This window comes from Coccomyxa subellipsoidea (genome assembly GCF_000258705.1).
Source record: "Coccomyxa subellipsoidea C-169, whole genome shotgun sequence".
Classification (NCBI taxonomy): Eukaryota; Viridiplantae; Chlorophyta; class Trebouxiophyceae; family Coccomyxaceae; genus Coccomyxa; species Coccomyxa subellipsoidea.
In genome coordinates, this window is record NW_005178037.1 from 2,002,255 (window position 1) to 2,017,480 (window position 15,226).

The 15,226-nt window shown below is 52.2% G+C and overlaps 4 protein-coding genes across 4 annotated transcripts; 2 read left to right on the forward strand and 2 right to left on the reverse strand.

Moving 5' to 3' along the window:
* Positions 1 to 629: 629 nt before the first annotated feature.
* On the reverse strand, positions 630 to 4,513 carry COCSUDRAFT_62751 (P-loop containing nucleoside triphosphate hydrolase protein; the record flags this gene model as incomplete). The annotated part of the gene is made up of 14 exons (XM_005648733.1): positions 630 to 839; positions 1,086 to 1,173; positions 1,427 to 1,668; positions 1,954 to 2,136; positions 2,400 to 2,522; positions 2,648 to 2,740; positions 2,904 to 2,960; positions 3,106 to 3,234; positions 3,388 to 3,521; positions 3,680 to 3,776; positions 3,886 to 3,961; positions 4,074 to 4,210; positions 4,312 to 4,379; positions 4,468 to 4,513. 14 exons carry the CDS (start codon positions 4,511 to 4,513, stop codon positions 630 to 632), a joined length of 1,683 nt encoding a protein of 560 aa, XP_005648790.1.
* A 1,259-nt stretch (positions 4,514 to 5,772) lies between these two features.
* Positions 5,773 to 8,003, forward strand: COCSUDRAFT_15029 (Formyltetrahydrofolate deformylase; the record flags this gene model as incomplete). Its single annotated transcript, XM_005648734.1, has 6 exons — positions 5,773 to 5,874; positions 6,189 to 6,402; positions 6,780 to 6,913; positions 7,152 to 7,290; positions 7,551 to 7,654; positions 7,851 to 8,003. 6 exons carry the CDS (start codon positions 5,773 to 5,775, stop codon positions 8,001 to 8,003), a joined length of 846 nt encoding a protein of 281 aa, XP_005648791.1.
* A 7-nt stretch (positions 8,004 to 8,010) lies between these two features.
* Positions 8,011 to 10,726, reverse strand: COCSUDRAFT_47205 (SWIB-domain-containing protein). The gene is made up of 7 exons (XM_005648735.1): positions 10,532 to 10,726; positions 10,313 to 10,389; positions 10,016 to 10,173; positions 9,815 to 9,905; positions 9,520 to 9,679; positions 8,992 to 9,233; positions 8,011 to 8,698 (listed from the first exon to the last, which is right to left on the reverse strand). Exons 1-7 carry the CDS (start codon positions 10,605 to 10,607, stop codon positions 8,534 to 8,536), a joined length of 969 nt encoding a protein of 322 aa, XP_005648792.1. The 5' UTR covers positions 10,608 to 10,726; the 3' UTR covers positions 8,011 to 8,533.
* A 1,140-nt stretch (positions 10,727 to 11,866) lies between these two features.
* Positions 11,867 to 14,165, forward strand: COCSUDRAFT_36342 (SpoU rRNA methylase family protein; the record flags this gene model as incomplete). Its single annotated transcript, XM_005648736.1, has 6 exons — positions 11,867 to 12,035; positions 12,385 to 12,512; positions 12,727 to 12,855; positions 13,019 to 13,217; positions 13,526 to 13,758; positions 14,151 to 14,165. The coding sequence occupies 6 exons, from the start codon at positions 11,867 to 11,869 to the stop codon at positions 14,163 to 14,165; spliced, it is 873 nt and encodes a 290-aa protein (XP_005648793.1).
* Between the last annotated feature and the right edge of the window lie 1,061 nt (positions 14,166 to 15,226).

Below are 15,226 nucleotides of genomic sequence, written 5' to 3' on the forward strand. Positions count from 1 at the left end.
GGAAAAAAATTAGGGAGAATTGTCGCGCGATTCGATCCGGGCCTTGCCGAGGTATGTGGTTCGAACGGTTCACTTGTTACGTTACTTCTCGTTCGACAGATGTGGCTTTAGCGGTCACCAGGACTCGTTTCCGAGAAGATCGCTTCTCCCATGCACAGATGGCTATTTTGCAGACTAATATAGCAGTGGAAAGAAGGTTTTGTTGAGATCATTGCGAATCCTCAAACACCACGACACGACATCAGTAATACAGTATTACTGTCGATACTGAAGTATCTCCAGTGCCTTTCATATGCTGGCAGGATCAAATGATGCATGATAAGTGGTATTGGTAACAAAGTAATTTCAGCTTACAAGGCAGAATCTTTGCCAGCCATTTATGCTTCAGGAGTACAAAAATCATGCATGTGTCAGTGTGCAGCTCTGATATTAGCAGAGCACAACGCTATTGCAAGGGCTCTGCTGAAATTATCACACATTCGTGATGTCAACATCATTGTTGCTGACTGAGACCAAAGCAGCCTTGCTCAGCTTGCCACAATCAGAGAATTGGAAATACAAAGGCCTGAAGCACACATGCCTTAAACATGCCTCTTCCTGGTGGCTCTGATGCTCAAGAACTCCAGACTTCAGAAGGTCGTGGCTCCCCTCATCTTCAGGAGGTCCACCAGTTGATCGTGCGTGAGCGAGTTGAGGATGACGATGCTGGGCGCTGCATCCTCCTGAGCCTCTTCCCCAAAGTCCCTCTTGGGGAATCCCACGAAGGAGGGATGCTCCGAGCGCTTCACACTCTTGCTGAACATCCGCTGCAGTAGCCCTGGACCTTGCTGCTTGCGCCCCTGCACAACCCCAAGAACACCTCATGTCACTTGAACAGGAATTGCTCGCATGCAAAATTGGCATATTGATCTCACATTAGCACTAAAGTAGCAGCTTCAAAGATGTACCCCAAAACGGCTGCTCAAGAGCCCTGGCTTTACCCAATCCTGTGCTGAGGAGAACGAGTCTCCAGAGGATGATCTGGGCGTCTTGAAAGCGGCGCGATCAGGCAGAATGGAATGATTGTTTTGATTGTTGTGGGGGACCAATTCATCTTCCTGCGCTGCGCTGATGGCCTCAAGCTGCCTCAGCCGCCGCTCTGCTGCCTCCAATTCGCGGACGCGCTCCCTCAACCTGACACAAACATTGCAGCTCAGGGAAAATTGATGATGTGGGCGTCTTTCTCCCTCTTAGCGGAGCTCCCTGCTATCAGTTGCATGGGCGCTTACACCATGGCATGATTGCCAGCCACCCACAGAGACAGCTTGAGAACCCTCTGCGCCCATCCTCTCACTGTCCATCAGTGGGGTGCTGCTGGCATTGTACCCTGTTGCCGGTGATACTTCTTTGTTGGGAGCCTCAGCAGACAGCGGCACCGGGGGCGCACCGCTGCTTGTCATCATCGTCGGAGTCAGCGCCGCTGGCAACTGCCGGGCAGCTGCTGGCGGAGCAGTGCGTGTCTGGCCGGCCGCTCGCGTCTTCAGCCGTTGACGGCCCCGAGTCGAGCATGGACGCCGTGCTGCTTGCTGGCGGGGATGTTATGCTTGAAGCGCTGCGTGGCGACGCCGGGCCCTCGGTGCTGAGGCCCCGGCTGCTGCATGAGCGCCTCTCCAACTCCTCGCAGCTCATCTGTCACAGGAACTGCCCATTAAGGCTCCCCAACAATTGGAGTTTTCTTATATCCGATTAAAAACTCCCTTGTGAACGAAATGGGAAAAAGGACAGACCTTTCGGTCACCAAGTTGAAGCCAAGGGCAGGGCTCTTGAAGAGATCGATACAGCCGTTTGAGAAATACACTCAAAGCATACAATCTGTCATGAGAGGTGCATTGCACTCCTCACACACATACGACAGAGACAAGCCTTCTGAGGTGAGACATGAGATGAAGTGGGAGACGAGGCTGTGCAGCACACCTGCTGCACCTGCTGCCGCAGGAACTTGAGCTCTGACAGCAGCCGCTCCGTCTCCGCAGCGCCCTGGGACCGGCAGCCGGCCTGCAGCTGCGTCACGGTCGCGCGCAGCTCCTCCAGCTCAGCCGCTGACTCAGCATCTGCGCCCGCCCTGCCTGTCTGGCTCTCCAGCTCTGCTTGCAGAGACTGCACCCTACACTCCCCAGCAGTAAGGCTTCAGCAAGCGAGCATTCAGACTCTTAATGGTTCTCTGAATTCTTTTGGTACATCTCATCAGAATTCTTCTTGCAAAGATGTAATACCTCTTTTTCTCTCTCTGTGTCTTTATCTTCTTCTAGGTGCGGTTTGTGTGAAGACTGTTTAAGGCCTCTGGGCTGTCTTTTGAGGCACGTCATGGTAATGTTTTGAGCATGACAGCATGCCCTGCTTGTATAAGAGAGTCTGGTGACTTGCCTGCTCCTGAGCAGTGCCAGCTCATCTTGATCATTGGAGGCGGCCTGGCGCAGGAGGTTCTCTTTCACCTCGGCATACAGCTTTGCCCTCTCGCGCGTGACAGCCGCCTCGGTCATTTGCTGCATGCCCACATCATGCCCACATCATGCACACTCAGCTCCTCATCACAGCACAGTATCATTGCAAAGAACACACATCTCTGGCTTGATGGTGATTTTAGATGCCAGGGATGCAGAGGGGTCACCGTGAGGTACTGCTGCAGGGCAGGGTCGAGCTTCATGAGGTTGCCATGCACCGCGGATATTCCCCCGCCATTCCTGTGAGCGTCCACGGTCACCTGCAATAGCAAGACTGTGTGATTGCAACTGGCAACAATGTGACTGGACGGCCCTGGTCAGTTGCTCTGAATTCTGAAGCACTATTCCACATAAATAGCTGGATCTAAAGCTTCGGGAAAGTTCACGTAAATGACAGATCTGCCCTGCAGAGCAAGTGCACACCTGCATCATCCGCTGTGCAAAGCGGCATGTCGAGATGGTCTCGTTCAACTGGGCCGCCTGTGCCGTGCACGAACTTTCAAGATTGCAGGATCCAACACTCATGTACTTCTTTCATAGATGCCTTTCTTAGCAGCGTGTCAAATTCCTGCAGCGCTTCAGAAAGAAACAGATATGCAGTCCAGGCATGGGGTCAGAGGCGCACATCAGACCAGATGCATGCAATGAGGCGGGTGTGGCAGTTGCCTCCGATGGAGTCCTTCAGGAAGTGGGTGAGCTTCGATGACCTGTAGGGCACATGCTTGGTGCCCTTTTTTGACAGCGCCACTATCACCTGCATGCATGCACCGGCTGACTCAGCAGCCTTCTCCACCCATTCAATTTTCATTTTGAAAACCAGACAATTGCAAGTAGAAGCAAGCATGGGGACCTGTACATCAAGATGCACTTGGCATTCAATGGATAGGAGCTTCAAGTGAGGCAGCACCTGTTCGAGAAAGGACAGGGACTTGTTGATGTACATGGCTTCTTTGGCGATGGCCCCTTCTGTGCCTGTCTTGGAACTGCGCTCTGATCCGGCCAGGTCCACCATATTGAGCTTGCTCAGGAATGTGTGCCCCTCTGTGGGCCACAGTACAAGATCAGATATTGTTGCTGTGTTCTAAGCTTCAGCATGGCCATTGGGAACCAAGCTTTATAGACAAGCATTGGATGGGCTTGAGTAAAGTGTTGGAGCCAAGATTTGCCTTGATGGCCCTAGAGGAGAGTTCTGCACCGACCTGACTTGATGGTCTCGCACCAGAGGGTGAATATTGCGTGCGAGCGGGAGGACCTGGAATTCAGGGCGTGGCCTGCCACCGCTCTGTTGCTCTGGCCCTGTCACATGCAGGCAGCGTACTATCTGTGACAGTTGGAACTGATCTGAGGGGCTCAGGCTTGACAGAAATTGGACTTCAACACAGCGGGGCTCAGAAGAGATGCTCACCATTGCCAGAACTTGCAATGCTGCAGCCGCATTGCTGCACTTGATGCGGCGCACATTGTTCAGGGCCACCACACCCCTGCGTGACAGCACCATGTTTAGCACAATGTTGTTTAAGACACCTATCACAACATCTCTGCTGATCTGTGCATGCATGCTGTTTCCGGAAAAATGTGGACCAGCACACTCACTGCTCCTCAAAGATCGTGATGTCCGAAGCTTTGGTGGACGGCTCTGACAAGTCCCGGAAGGTCTCATTGTAGATCTCCACATAAGACGCTGACACGCTCCACTGCATGAACTCCGACCTTTGCAGGCGGTTGAACAACTGCAGTGCGCAGAGAGAAATCATTGCTCGCTATACCCCCGTACTCGACCTTGTTTCTGTAGCTAGCTAGTCCGACAAATTTGGCTGTAGGAATTCCATACCTGTGCAATGGCTCGTGGCATGATGCCCTGGTCCTGATCTTGCAAGGGGCCTTGTGAAGGAGGGGGTCCTGCGCAAAGCAGAAGGCTGTCACAAATGAGACTCACAAGGTGCTTGGCTGAGGCACAAGTGGAGACAGACAGGGAGAGCCGGATTACCTGCCATTGTATACGTTTTGCCAGAGCCCGTCTGGCCGTACGCCATGAGCGTTGCGTTAAATCCATCCAGAACAGTTTTCACCACATCTTCACCACAAACCTGACAGGATATATATCTGCTCCTCAGGGAACTGGAACACCGGTTGAATTCATGAGGTTGTTCAAGTATTGTTTACCCAGCATTGTTTATTTCAGAAGCGGAAGGAGCAGCACCTTGTATGCCTCCTCTTGCGTTGCATCGACAAGCGATTGCGAGAAGCCGAACTGTCGAGAACAAACGAAATCGTTCACCAAGAGCACAGCCATTGCAGACACCACTCAGGTGATTGAAAATCCAATAAAATGGCACCGGTTCTCGAAGGCGAGCATCACCTGGAACAATTCATCATCATCGCTTCCCTTTCGTATGAAGATGGTGGACCCCTGTAAAAACGCCAACCATTGTCATCCTTGGAATCTTAAAGTCAGGCTTGCATGCGTACCTAACCTTGAAAGTATTACCTCTGAGCCATTTACTGTTTGGATCTGATCGCATGCACCCTCTCTGGTCGGCCGCACACGGACAACCACACTGCACGTCTTCTGCATAGTCCTATCTTACAATTGCGTTCTTTGTAACAGGATCTAGATGAGTTGTTGATGCCATAAACTGGTCATTATAGAGATTTATCACGCCGTAGGCCTCGTCAAAGGAATTTGGGAGTCTATCCTTCGGTTACGTCTGAAACGTCTGCAGCGGCGGGGCAGCGGCGGACAGCTTTCAGATCATGCACTCGATCATTTGTAAATGTTCTGATCAGATTGTCACTTCGCTATAAATGATATCACATTGTTGATTCGAAGGCAAAAGCTACAATCTCAGGCTCTTGTGTAGGCTTTTGTTGGGAGCATGGGCCCCAAATCCCTTTTTACTAGCCCTGCGCTTTCACAGCTGGCCGACCATTATCATGCTTGCTTGCACATTTCGCCCCTAATTGCTAAAAACAGAGCGACGTGCCACAAAAGGTTGAGATCGCTGGCATCGGCAGGCTCTCTAAACAAATCAGCCTCCTCTGTAGATTGCACGATCCTGGCTGTAAATCCAGGAGCTTCTCAGCGGCTGGACGCAAATGTCAGACATATTGGCAATGGAAGCCACCCTGCTACTGCTACACCCCCACAGGCTGACAGCAATGGTGCTGAAAGCCATCTAGCCACACTGGTACGTTCACTCTGTGCAGTCAGCTCACATCACTTTGGGGCAGATTCTTCTGGTATAGAGACTCAACACTGGCTGCTACTGAAGTGGGGCTGCCCTGTATGCAGATGGTGAAGTGCCCAGATCGCAAAGGTGTCATTGCGGCACTGGCACAGCTGCTCTATGGCCTCGGCTGCAACATCCTGGCATCCGACCAATTCACAGCTGAGGTGAGCTCTTTTCTGCAGTACATCTCAGAGTCTGCAGTACACCCAATAATCAATTAATCAAGCAGCCATGCATGCGTGCCTGCATGCCCGGACAACCAGCGTTGAACGTATGCTGCTTCACGCTGCATTGTCGCAATGCAGCGTGCATGCGGCATGCATGCGTCACTTAAAATGTCAAGCAAGCTGCTTTGTCACGGAGTCCCAGTGAACAGTACGGATGAACGTGCTGACTGTACCTTACATAAACGTATGCAATGCAGAAAAACCGCAAGCATGCACATGCTGACAGCACATGGGGGCACATGTGTCTGCAGGAGGGGGTGTATTTCCAGCGGATACGCTTCGACCTGACGGACATGGTGGTGGGCACTGCCAACAAGGCGGTGCTGGAGCGCGCGATCGCTGAGGTGGCGGACAGGTTTGGGATGGAGTGGCGCCTGTTCTACGACGGCGCTGTCAAACGCGTGGCCATCCTCGTCAGCCGCCTTGACCACTGCCTCTATGACATCCTCATCCGCCACAGGGCAGGTCCGCCCCAGCTCTCACATATTTTAGAGACAAGTAGCGCAGGCGGCCAAAATGGCTCCCAAAGGAAAGCCACACCCAACCCTTAGGCAGTGCAGACAAGAAATATGCATGCATGCAGTCAAAAAATGCGCCAGAGATGAGGAGAAGGTCTGGGTCGACTGTAACCCCCAGTCAGCCCAGCTTTTTGCTGCATGGTCTCGGCTTCAGATTGTGGTCTGTCATGACTGATGAGAAGCGCACTGTGAGGTAGTAATTTGCAGCGTTGGGAACAGTCCTGCAGATTTTCTGTTGGACTGATGGCATGATGCTGATGGAGGTGCAACAGGCAAGGCATGTGAAGTGTGGCATCAATATGAGGCGCCATTTATGTGCTGCAGGGGAGCTGAAGTGTGAGATTCCCATAATCATCAGCAACCACCCGGACCTGGAGGGCATTGCTACCTCCTTTGGCATCCCCTTCAAACACCTGCCGGTTGCCCCTGGCAGCGGTCCTGAGGGGAAGCGCTCACAGGTGACCTCATGATCTCTTTGTTGAATTTCAATTCCCATGAGTGACCACTACCATGCGCACACCTGATGTGAGGCGCTCCCTGAGCAATTTGATAGGAGCACTGCCTCCTGATTGGTGGCAGGCTCCTTTGTCCTTAGGATGTGCCAAAGAGGCTTCACCCTTGCCCCAGGACTTGTGACTGAGCAGTAGTAATGAGTTCTCAGGATGTGGCGTTCATATTGTATTGCAGGAGGCACAGATAGAGGCGCTGCTGGAGGAGCTGGGCGTGGACCTGATAGTGCTGGCCAGGTACATGCAAATCTTCAGCGAGGAGTTCTGCTCGCGCAATGCCATGCGCACCATCAACATCCACCACTCCTTCCTGCCAGCCTTTGAAGGTGAACCTGCCCATGCCTCTCCATACACTGTTGTTTTCATGCTGTACCCTTCCCTTTGCAAGCAGAGCGAACTCAGAATTCCTGTTGATGTAGAGTCCTCTGGCAAGCCTTGCTAATGGTATTCTGCCATCCTGTAACACATCACCGGCAGTCACGACAGTTCAGTCCCTGAAAGCGCATGTTCCAGTTTGTTCATGGGCTTGCCCTGCCAGGTGGAGCATCACAATGGTGTTGACCTGAGCACACTTTCTCTGGTGCAGGGGCCAAGCCATACCACAGAGCGTATGAGAGGGGTGTGAAGGTGATTGGAGCCACAGCCCACTATGCGACCAGTGAGCTTGACGCAGGCCCCATAATCGAGCAGGTGATCTTTGTATCAATATCCTTTCTCTGCTCCCGCCTTGCACATATGTTTAAAAGTCAGGTTGGCATCCAACGAGCCCTGTATGATCCAGTTTATCTGCAAGCACCATGTCAGGGATGCTGTGGTGGACAGCTATTGAGTGCCCATTGCTCCTTGGGAGCTTGACATAACAGGAGTTGGTGATTCTGTTGTGCAGGACGTGACGAGGATATCCCACAGGGACAGTGTGCAGGACATGATCCGCAAGGGTAGGGATCTGGAGAGGCTGGTGCTGGCTAGGGCACTGAGGTCTGTGCTCAGTGACAGCGTCATGGTGAATGGCAACAGAACTGTGGTCTTTGAAATCTAGAGGCATTATAATGTCAGAGTTTTACAGCACTTGATTTGGCATGATTCACCTTCAGACCCGTGTGTCATGTTGCACTGCAATTTGTAATCAGTAGCAACCTCCAGCAGATGGCTGCTTTCTAACATGTCAACAGGCGGTGCTGATACAATGCTGGCCTGAGTCTGGCAATTATCATGCTGCATGCGTAAGGTGGCATACAACAGTATACAGTGATTACTGTAATCACTGTCGATAGATGCATGGATGCTAAGCTATCTAGCAGTACAAATAGATACTTGTTCAACTCTACAACTATTTAACACCTCAAAATTGCCCGCATGCTGTAACCAGCAACCCTGGCTTTCAACTCTCGCCAGCTCGTTTGTCACCAGTCAATGCTGCAGCACATAGTTCTGGACAGATGGGAGCGAAGTAGATAGCCGTTGGATGCTCAATTGCGTCCAAGAGAAGAACAATAAGATCTCTCCTCCAAGGCATCTTCCCATGCCGTCCTATCCACGAGTCTGGCGCCGCGCTTTCCACCACACAAGTCACTGGCCCTTCAGGATGTGCGGGGTCAGCTGCTTGTTTAAGGTAAACATCGTAAGTGGATTCGTGAACAGGGTGCCCAGCTTCTTGTCGACTAGGATGGTCCTCTTGTCGTTGGGGTCCTGCAGGTTGTTGGCCCGGATGTACTCCCACAGCTGCTTCACCACCTGCAGCACAGCCGCCCATCTCTGCTGAGCGTTCACAGCCTAATCAAGCAGGCCCCCAGCATTAGAAGTATTCATGCCACCCCATATCTACACCCTCGACCGCAAGGAGCTGCAGACATGTAAATACAGCAACATTATTGTCACACGGGACTTTCTTTGTGCAGCACTTGGATCAGCTACACGTCTCACATATCATCCCGATGTTTTACTCAGTGTGCCATAAATTCCAGATGGGATGTTCCTCTGACACATTTTCCGAAAAAGAGATTTAAAACATCCGTGTGTGCTCTCACCTGTGGCCGGGCCATTCTCTCCACGCCCAGAAACTTCTGCATGGGTGCTGACAGCGCGCTGCCGCCGCCGCTGCCGTTGGAAGACGCCCGTCTCTTCTTGGGCTCCTTCGCGTCGCCGCTCTTCTGCGCCCCCCCTGTCTTGCGCTTGTTGGGTGCCTTTTTAGGCGTGGGTGCCTCATCATCGTCCTTGTCATCATCTTCCTCCTCCTCTTCCTCCTCCGCCTCATCATTCCCTATGGAATCTGCATGACACATGAAGGGTTCCTCTGTCTCTGGCCGTCTAAACTCTTTCATTTGATGGAGTCTGAAGATAGAGAGGTCTCCAGTCATCCAATCAGCTTCATATTGTTGCATCTAGACTTCAATGTTGATTGAGCATTGTGTGAGATTGGCCGGCGATGTTCGCACTGCATGTGCTGCCTTCTTCTCTCCAAAGCCAAAGGCCCCATATCCAAGGGCTGGTTATGTCCTGATTAAGCTTGCACAGAAGAGGAAAGGCATGTTTAAAAGAAGTATAAGAGGCCTCACCGTCGACGTAGACATGCCGCGACAGCTGCTTATTCATTGAAAACATTGTAAGTGGTGATTTGAAGATGGTCTTCAGCTTGTCGTCCAGTATGATCTTCCGTTTGTCGTTGGGGTTCTGCAGATTGTGTTCCTTTATGTACTCCCACATCTTCTTCACCACCTGGGGCATTCACAACACGTTCTGCTCCAACCTCGCATTTTTCCTGTGCAAAGGCCCACAGCTTCTGATGCGGCTCCGCCCAAATTTGATGGTTAAGAAATTCAACTCTGCTGGTGTGTCTGCGTCTTCAATCACCTCTGTGCGGGGCATGCTCTCCTGGCCCAAGAAGGCCTGCAGGTCTGCAGACAGCTTGCTGCCAAATGCCGACTTCCTTTTCCTCTTTGGCCTGTTTGGGGGCAGACAGGAAGGCTCAATTTGAACTGTGCATCTATATCGCATTGTTCTGCGAGCATGCTGCTGACTCCAACAGGGAAAAGCAGGTGGCCCTGGACGCACTTCTTCCTCTTCACCTCCACCTCCACCTCTTCGTCTCCATCGTCGTCGTGATCATCGTCCTCTGCATCACCTGCTGACTCTCCATTTTCTTTGGCGTCGTCACCTTCCTCCGCATCTTCGTCCTCGGCCTCTTGTTGCTTCAAGAGGTACGTTTGCACCTGTGCTACATACAACTCGTTCAGCTAAAAAACTCAAACATGCGGATTCTGACCGGTGAAACAGTCCCCATCTTCAATGCTTCCACTTTGCAGCAGTTCCTTTCATGCGAAACCCGCATTGATCAATAGGCTCATGCACCTCTTCACGGATGAGTGCTTTCCTCTCAGACAGATCCTCGTTCAACTCCGCCTCGATAGTTTCGCGAAGTATCCTTTCTGCAAGGGAACATCGATTTAAGATGTCAAATCCCAATGCCACTGCCATGTTCCACATTGGGGACATTGAAATGCCAAAGCAGGAGCAGGCAGGTCGAACATCAGACTGCGTTAGCAAACCAGTGCCCAAAAAGGGACTCACCAGACGTTGTCTGTAGGTCTACCTCCTCAAGAAGGGCTCGTAATCTTACAACTATAGTTTCGTCTGAGACAGGCATGCTGCTTTTGTACCCCTGGGCACTTGATCTGACCCCTGTTGCGTCTTGCGAAATGGGGAATAGCAACGAAAAGGGATAAGGAGACCGGGCAGCAGCCTTCAGCAGACACAACCTCAGGAGTTTTTGGCAGATGTGGAGCACAGGTAGTCGAAAGGCAACAGCTCAATGGATTAAGATTGATCGCTCTTGCGACAGTGCCCGCTGGGCAGCCGGCTCACGGACGTACGGGCTGCCCGCCATTGGGATGGCCTTCAGCTGCCGGCGCATTGGTCTATAAACAATGCAGATGATTCATTCCTGAACCTGTCTTATATTTCTCTGGCGATTGAAGAATTGTCTAGGGCGTCCACAAACCGAAGATTGCTGTTCCAAGATCTCCGAGTTGACTGACGGCAGTTCAGATCTCCACCTTGAGCAGTCCCTCATCTTCGTGATGTTGGATTACACCATTTTTATTTAAATCCGTACACAATGTGGCACCTGTAGTAGGTGTGCAAAAGACGATTGCGGAATGAGGCATGTAGGGATGTGGTCTAAGCACAACGTGCAGGTGCTTTTTTTGCTGATGCTCGATGAAAATCCTCCAACCTTGCCTTTCATGAGCACATGGTATTTAGGAAGTACGATTTAAGTGTCTGTGACACTTCAAATATAAAAGGTGCAACTGCTTGTTCTCAGGTGATCTGGCAGAGGAGGTGTCCCTGCCTACACAGCATCCGATGTGCCAGCAGCTGGAATTCGTCCGCAAAGAGCGCAAATACACGGTCCTCGAATCGGGGATCTGAAGGCAGGTAGTCGCTCTGGATCTGCTCCCCCAAAGCACACAGTACGTTTGGCCATTCTGCCTGCCGTTTGTCAAACAGCCTGTTTCTTTCTGACCATAACTATCAATAGGTGGTTATGATGAGTGATGCGTGCACGACAGGTCATGGCAAAATGACAGACCGAGCAGCTCTGAGAGCGACAACTCACGAAACAGCAGCGGGTGGCGACCAGATCTCTCCGAGGGTAAGGAGGAGCAGAGCCCACCCAGGGATGCATGGGGGGACGGAGCATGGGACAGGGGCAGCAGCCGCGGCCAAGAGAGAGGCGGCAACAGGCAGGGATCATCGAACAACTGGGGCAGAGAGGGATCGCAGCGGTGGCCAAGCAGGGACCGCTCTTCCGCCAGCAGCCAGGGATCGGGCAGAGGGGGAGCACAGCGTTGGCAGCGCAGAGACGGCCCTCCGGCTAACGGTCAGGCATCCGGCAGAGAGGGAATGCAGCGTTGGCAGAGCAGGGATGGGCCTTCAGCCAACGGCCAGGAATCTAGCAGCGGGAGGGCTCTGAGGGATGGGCTGCAAGGGGAAGCGGTGTATGGGGTCAACCCCGTTCTGGGCGCTTTGCAGGCCATGCGCAGAGAGGTGCATGTTCTCTATGTGCAGGAAGGTGGGCCTCCTGAATCTCTAAGTGCACAGTTACTTTGCCTTTTATGGCTAGTGTTTCTTCATTTGAATCTGCTATTTCAGGAGGTCTGTCACTTTCTCTTTTGAAACTTCCAAAAGCTGTTCAGCAGATGGTTCGAGGGTGCCTTACCAATTTCCTGTCACAGATTATGACAGAAGATCAAATGGCGGTTACCCAAGATAGATGCAGCCCTTCGCACCGGCCCCTCTGCCTCCCAAAGCAGAGTGGGCCTTATCATATAAGCGGCTGCCACATGAATTCTTCCAAAATTTTTGAAACAATTTGAGTTGAATTGCTAATCCACTGACAGTAAACCTGTGGTTCCTCACAGCAACCGAGGGCACGAAGAAGAAGGAGGGCGTGCCTCAGGCGATAGCTGCCATGAAGGAGCGAGGGGGGACCATCAAGTATGTCAGCAAGCATGACCTCAACCTTGTTACCGATAACAAGCCCCATCAGGTGCATTCTGTTCCAAGAAGTATTTTGACAAACCAGGCCGGACTGCACACATGGGAGTGACCCTTATCTCAGGGATCCTGCTTGTTCCTGGGGACGTCTATTGCATACAAGCCAACAAATGTTTTGTAGTCCAGCTTTGCCTTCTCGTCTCTGCCTTCTTGTCTCTGCTCCCAAATTGAGGACTGAAGTCCCTGTCCTCTCGTTGGTATGGTAGGGCTTGATGCTGGACTGCTCTGCGCTGGACTGGGAGGCTTTGGAGGAATTCCCTCCCGCGGACAGCGCAGCGCAGCCCGACAGTGGCCGACCGCCTGTGTGGCTCGCTCTGGACGAGATTGGCGACCCGGTGAGTCCACCCATCTGCGTCATACCGGCAGAGTTTGAGCCATGGAGGTTGCTTTTCTTGCATCAATTTCCTCTCCCGTCAGGCACTCTGCTGGCAATGATTTGCATGACTTGCATGATTTGCAAAAACTTGTGACTTAGCCCATGTCTGTGCGTTGTTGCAGCAAAATCTTGGGGCGGCGGTGCGGGTGGCGTACTTTCTGGGCGTGTCGGGGGTGTTGTGCTGCGAGCGCAACTCGGCGCCGCTATCGCCGGCTGTGAGCAAGGCGAGCGCGGGTGCGCTGGAGTGGCTGCCTCTGCACGCCTGCCGCTCAATGCCCCGCACCCTCACCCGCGCCGCTGAGTCCGGCTGGCATGTCGTCGGTGCGCGCCTTTTCTGTCCAGACTCACCCCTTTTTCAAAGGGCACATTGATGATGTGCAGCAAGTGACATGCTCCGATAAGGGTGAAAGGGTCGATATCCTTAAGTCTCTTTTCTGAGGGGTTGTGCTATATGCCGGCTGCCTGCAAGCATGTTATGACACACCACAACCTGCGCTAGTGTGTGCATCTCTGTTTTGCCCCGTCGTACTTCTCTGCATGACCAAAAGGCACAGACATTGTTGACGTGCCCCAGCACCATGCTGCTGTGCTGCAGGCTTGCGTGTTGACAAGAATATGCTGCTTTGCAGGCGCAGGGAGCGAGGCGGACGCGGAAAGTTGCAAGGGCTTCACGGTGTCTCGGCCAACGATTCTGGTAATGGGCAATGAGGGGCGCGGGCTGCGGCCGGTGGTGCGCCGCGCATGCGAGGGTATCCTGCGCATCGACTCGGCCGCGCCCGGCCCCGGCCGCCACCAGCCCCTCGGCGTTGACTCCCTCAATGTCAGCGTTGCCACCGGCATTCTTCTGCACCAGCTGCTGGGGGCATGACAGTGATGTCCTGCCGCATTTTAGGCTTTTTTGTTTCTGTGGTCACCAACTCAGGAGACAACAATTATTGTTTCCTGAGGTTTCCTGCAGGCTGTGTCATTGGTGGATTTTGCAAGGAGTCCTGCTTGAGAAACTGACACGAGCCACTAGTCTGAAGCCCTAAATTCTGCGGTCTTCAATGTTGGATGTGAAGGTTCAGTGTTAAGATTGTCATCTCTGAAGTGTTGTCAATGTGGAAGTGACACCCCAGCGTATGATTGTTTGGGTGCTCTCACAGTGCCGATGAGCACAGGAGTTCAATTAAATTGTTTAAATGCTTATGAGATCGGGAGGTGCACCCCTGGTTGCGCTTGATTTTACTGTACCAAATCAATGCATTGATTTAGCCATGTACCATCTAGAGATCTCCTTGCCAACGCGTTAGTCTGAGCATGGAGACATAATGATCATGCGCACTTTTAAAAGCCAAATGCAGACCTACAGCTGCAGTGGCGGATATGTGTATCACTGAGTTTGGAGCAGAAGGTCAGGATGATCCTTGGGTAGACTGCAAGATGGGTTGAGAGCGAGTACCATTGCAAATTGCCACTAGGTACCTCCGAATCAAAGGAAGGCAAATTTCAATCGCGTGGCAGTGGTGAGCTTACAGCCGCATCGATCTTGCACATGATATACTTTGGGATATCATGCATGGGCAAGGATATCGTCTCTTGCGCTCCGGACGGGTGTGTCTGTCGGAGTGTTCTGAACACTACCTTGCACCCCCAAGGACCATGGCTCGACTTCCTTCCACTTACCTTTTTCAACATGCTCCCTTTTTTCCCACACAAAGGGCACTCTGGATATTAGATTCACAAATTAACAATCCCTATCAGAAATGTTGGGAAACAAACTGCATAAAACGGCGCTGAGGCATTAATGCATTCTGAAAGTCTGCATGCACATGCCACATTCATTCACAGATGTGACAGCTTGCAGGAGAAGCTCGAGTGTATCAAGGAGTAAACTTCACAATCTTACATCTCCAGGGCCGGGAGATATCTACATTGATGTTTGTTTTGTCCGATGCACTCTGTTCACACCGCGAGGCAGCCCTTTCTCCCACTTTGGCACTTGCAATGCCTTCTTGTCTTGCATTCTCCGTCTTCATCGCTTTATTTCTTGGGTGCAAGGAAATTTCTTAGGTGGAAGACCTACCCACGCATGCATGCAGGCCCTGGGGCATCTGCTGGGTTGTGCGCTGGCGCCGTTGACATCCGGACAGCATTTGGCTTCAGAAAATGCAAATGTACAGTGCTACATTGCCAATGATTAAACACCTACTCCAAAGCCCCCACCACCGCCTCTGCAAGGTCGAGAAAACCCCAGCCTGGCAGCGGCAGCAACAGAGGCTGCAAAGCAGAGCAACAGGAAATTGTCCGGACAAAAGGCTATCCATAATCCCAGCTGGATGAGGGCAGGC

What these genes read in the sequence shown, in the direction of transcription:
- COCSUDRAFT_47205 (XM_005648735.1), bottom strand. Translation starts at nt 10,607, where the DNA reads ATGCCTGTCTCAGACGAAACTATAGTTGTAAGATTACGAGCCCTTCTT. An exon ending in AAGCACTCATCCGTGAAGAG is followed by an intron (nt 10,174 to 10,312) that starts GTGCATGAGCCT and finishes TATGTAGCACAG; the next exon opens with GTGCAAACGTACCTCTTGAA. An exon ending in GCGGCATGTCTACGTCGACG is followed by an intron (nt 9,234 to 9,519) that starts GTGAGGCCTCTT and finishes TGTGTCATGCAG; the next exon opens with ATTCCATAGGGAATGATGAG.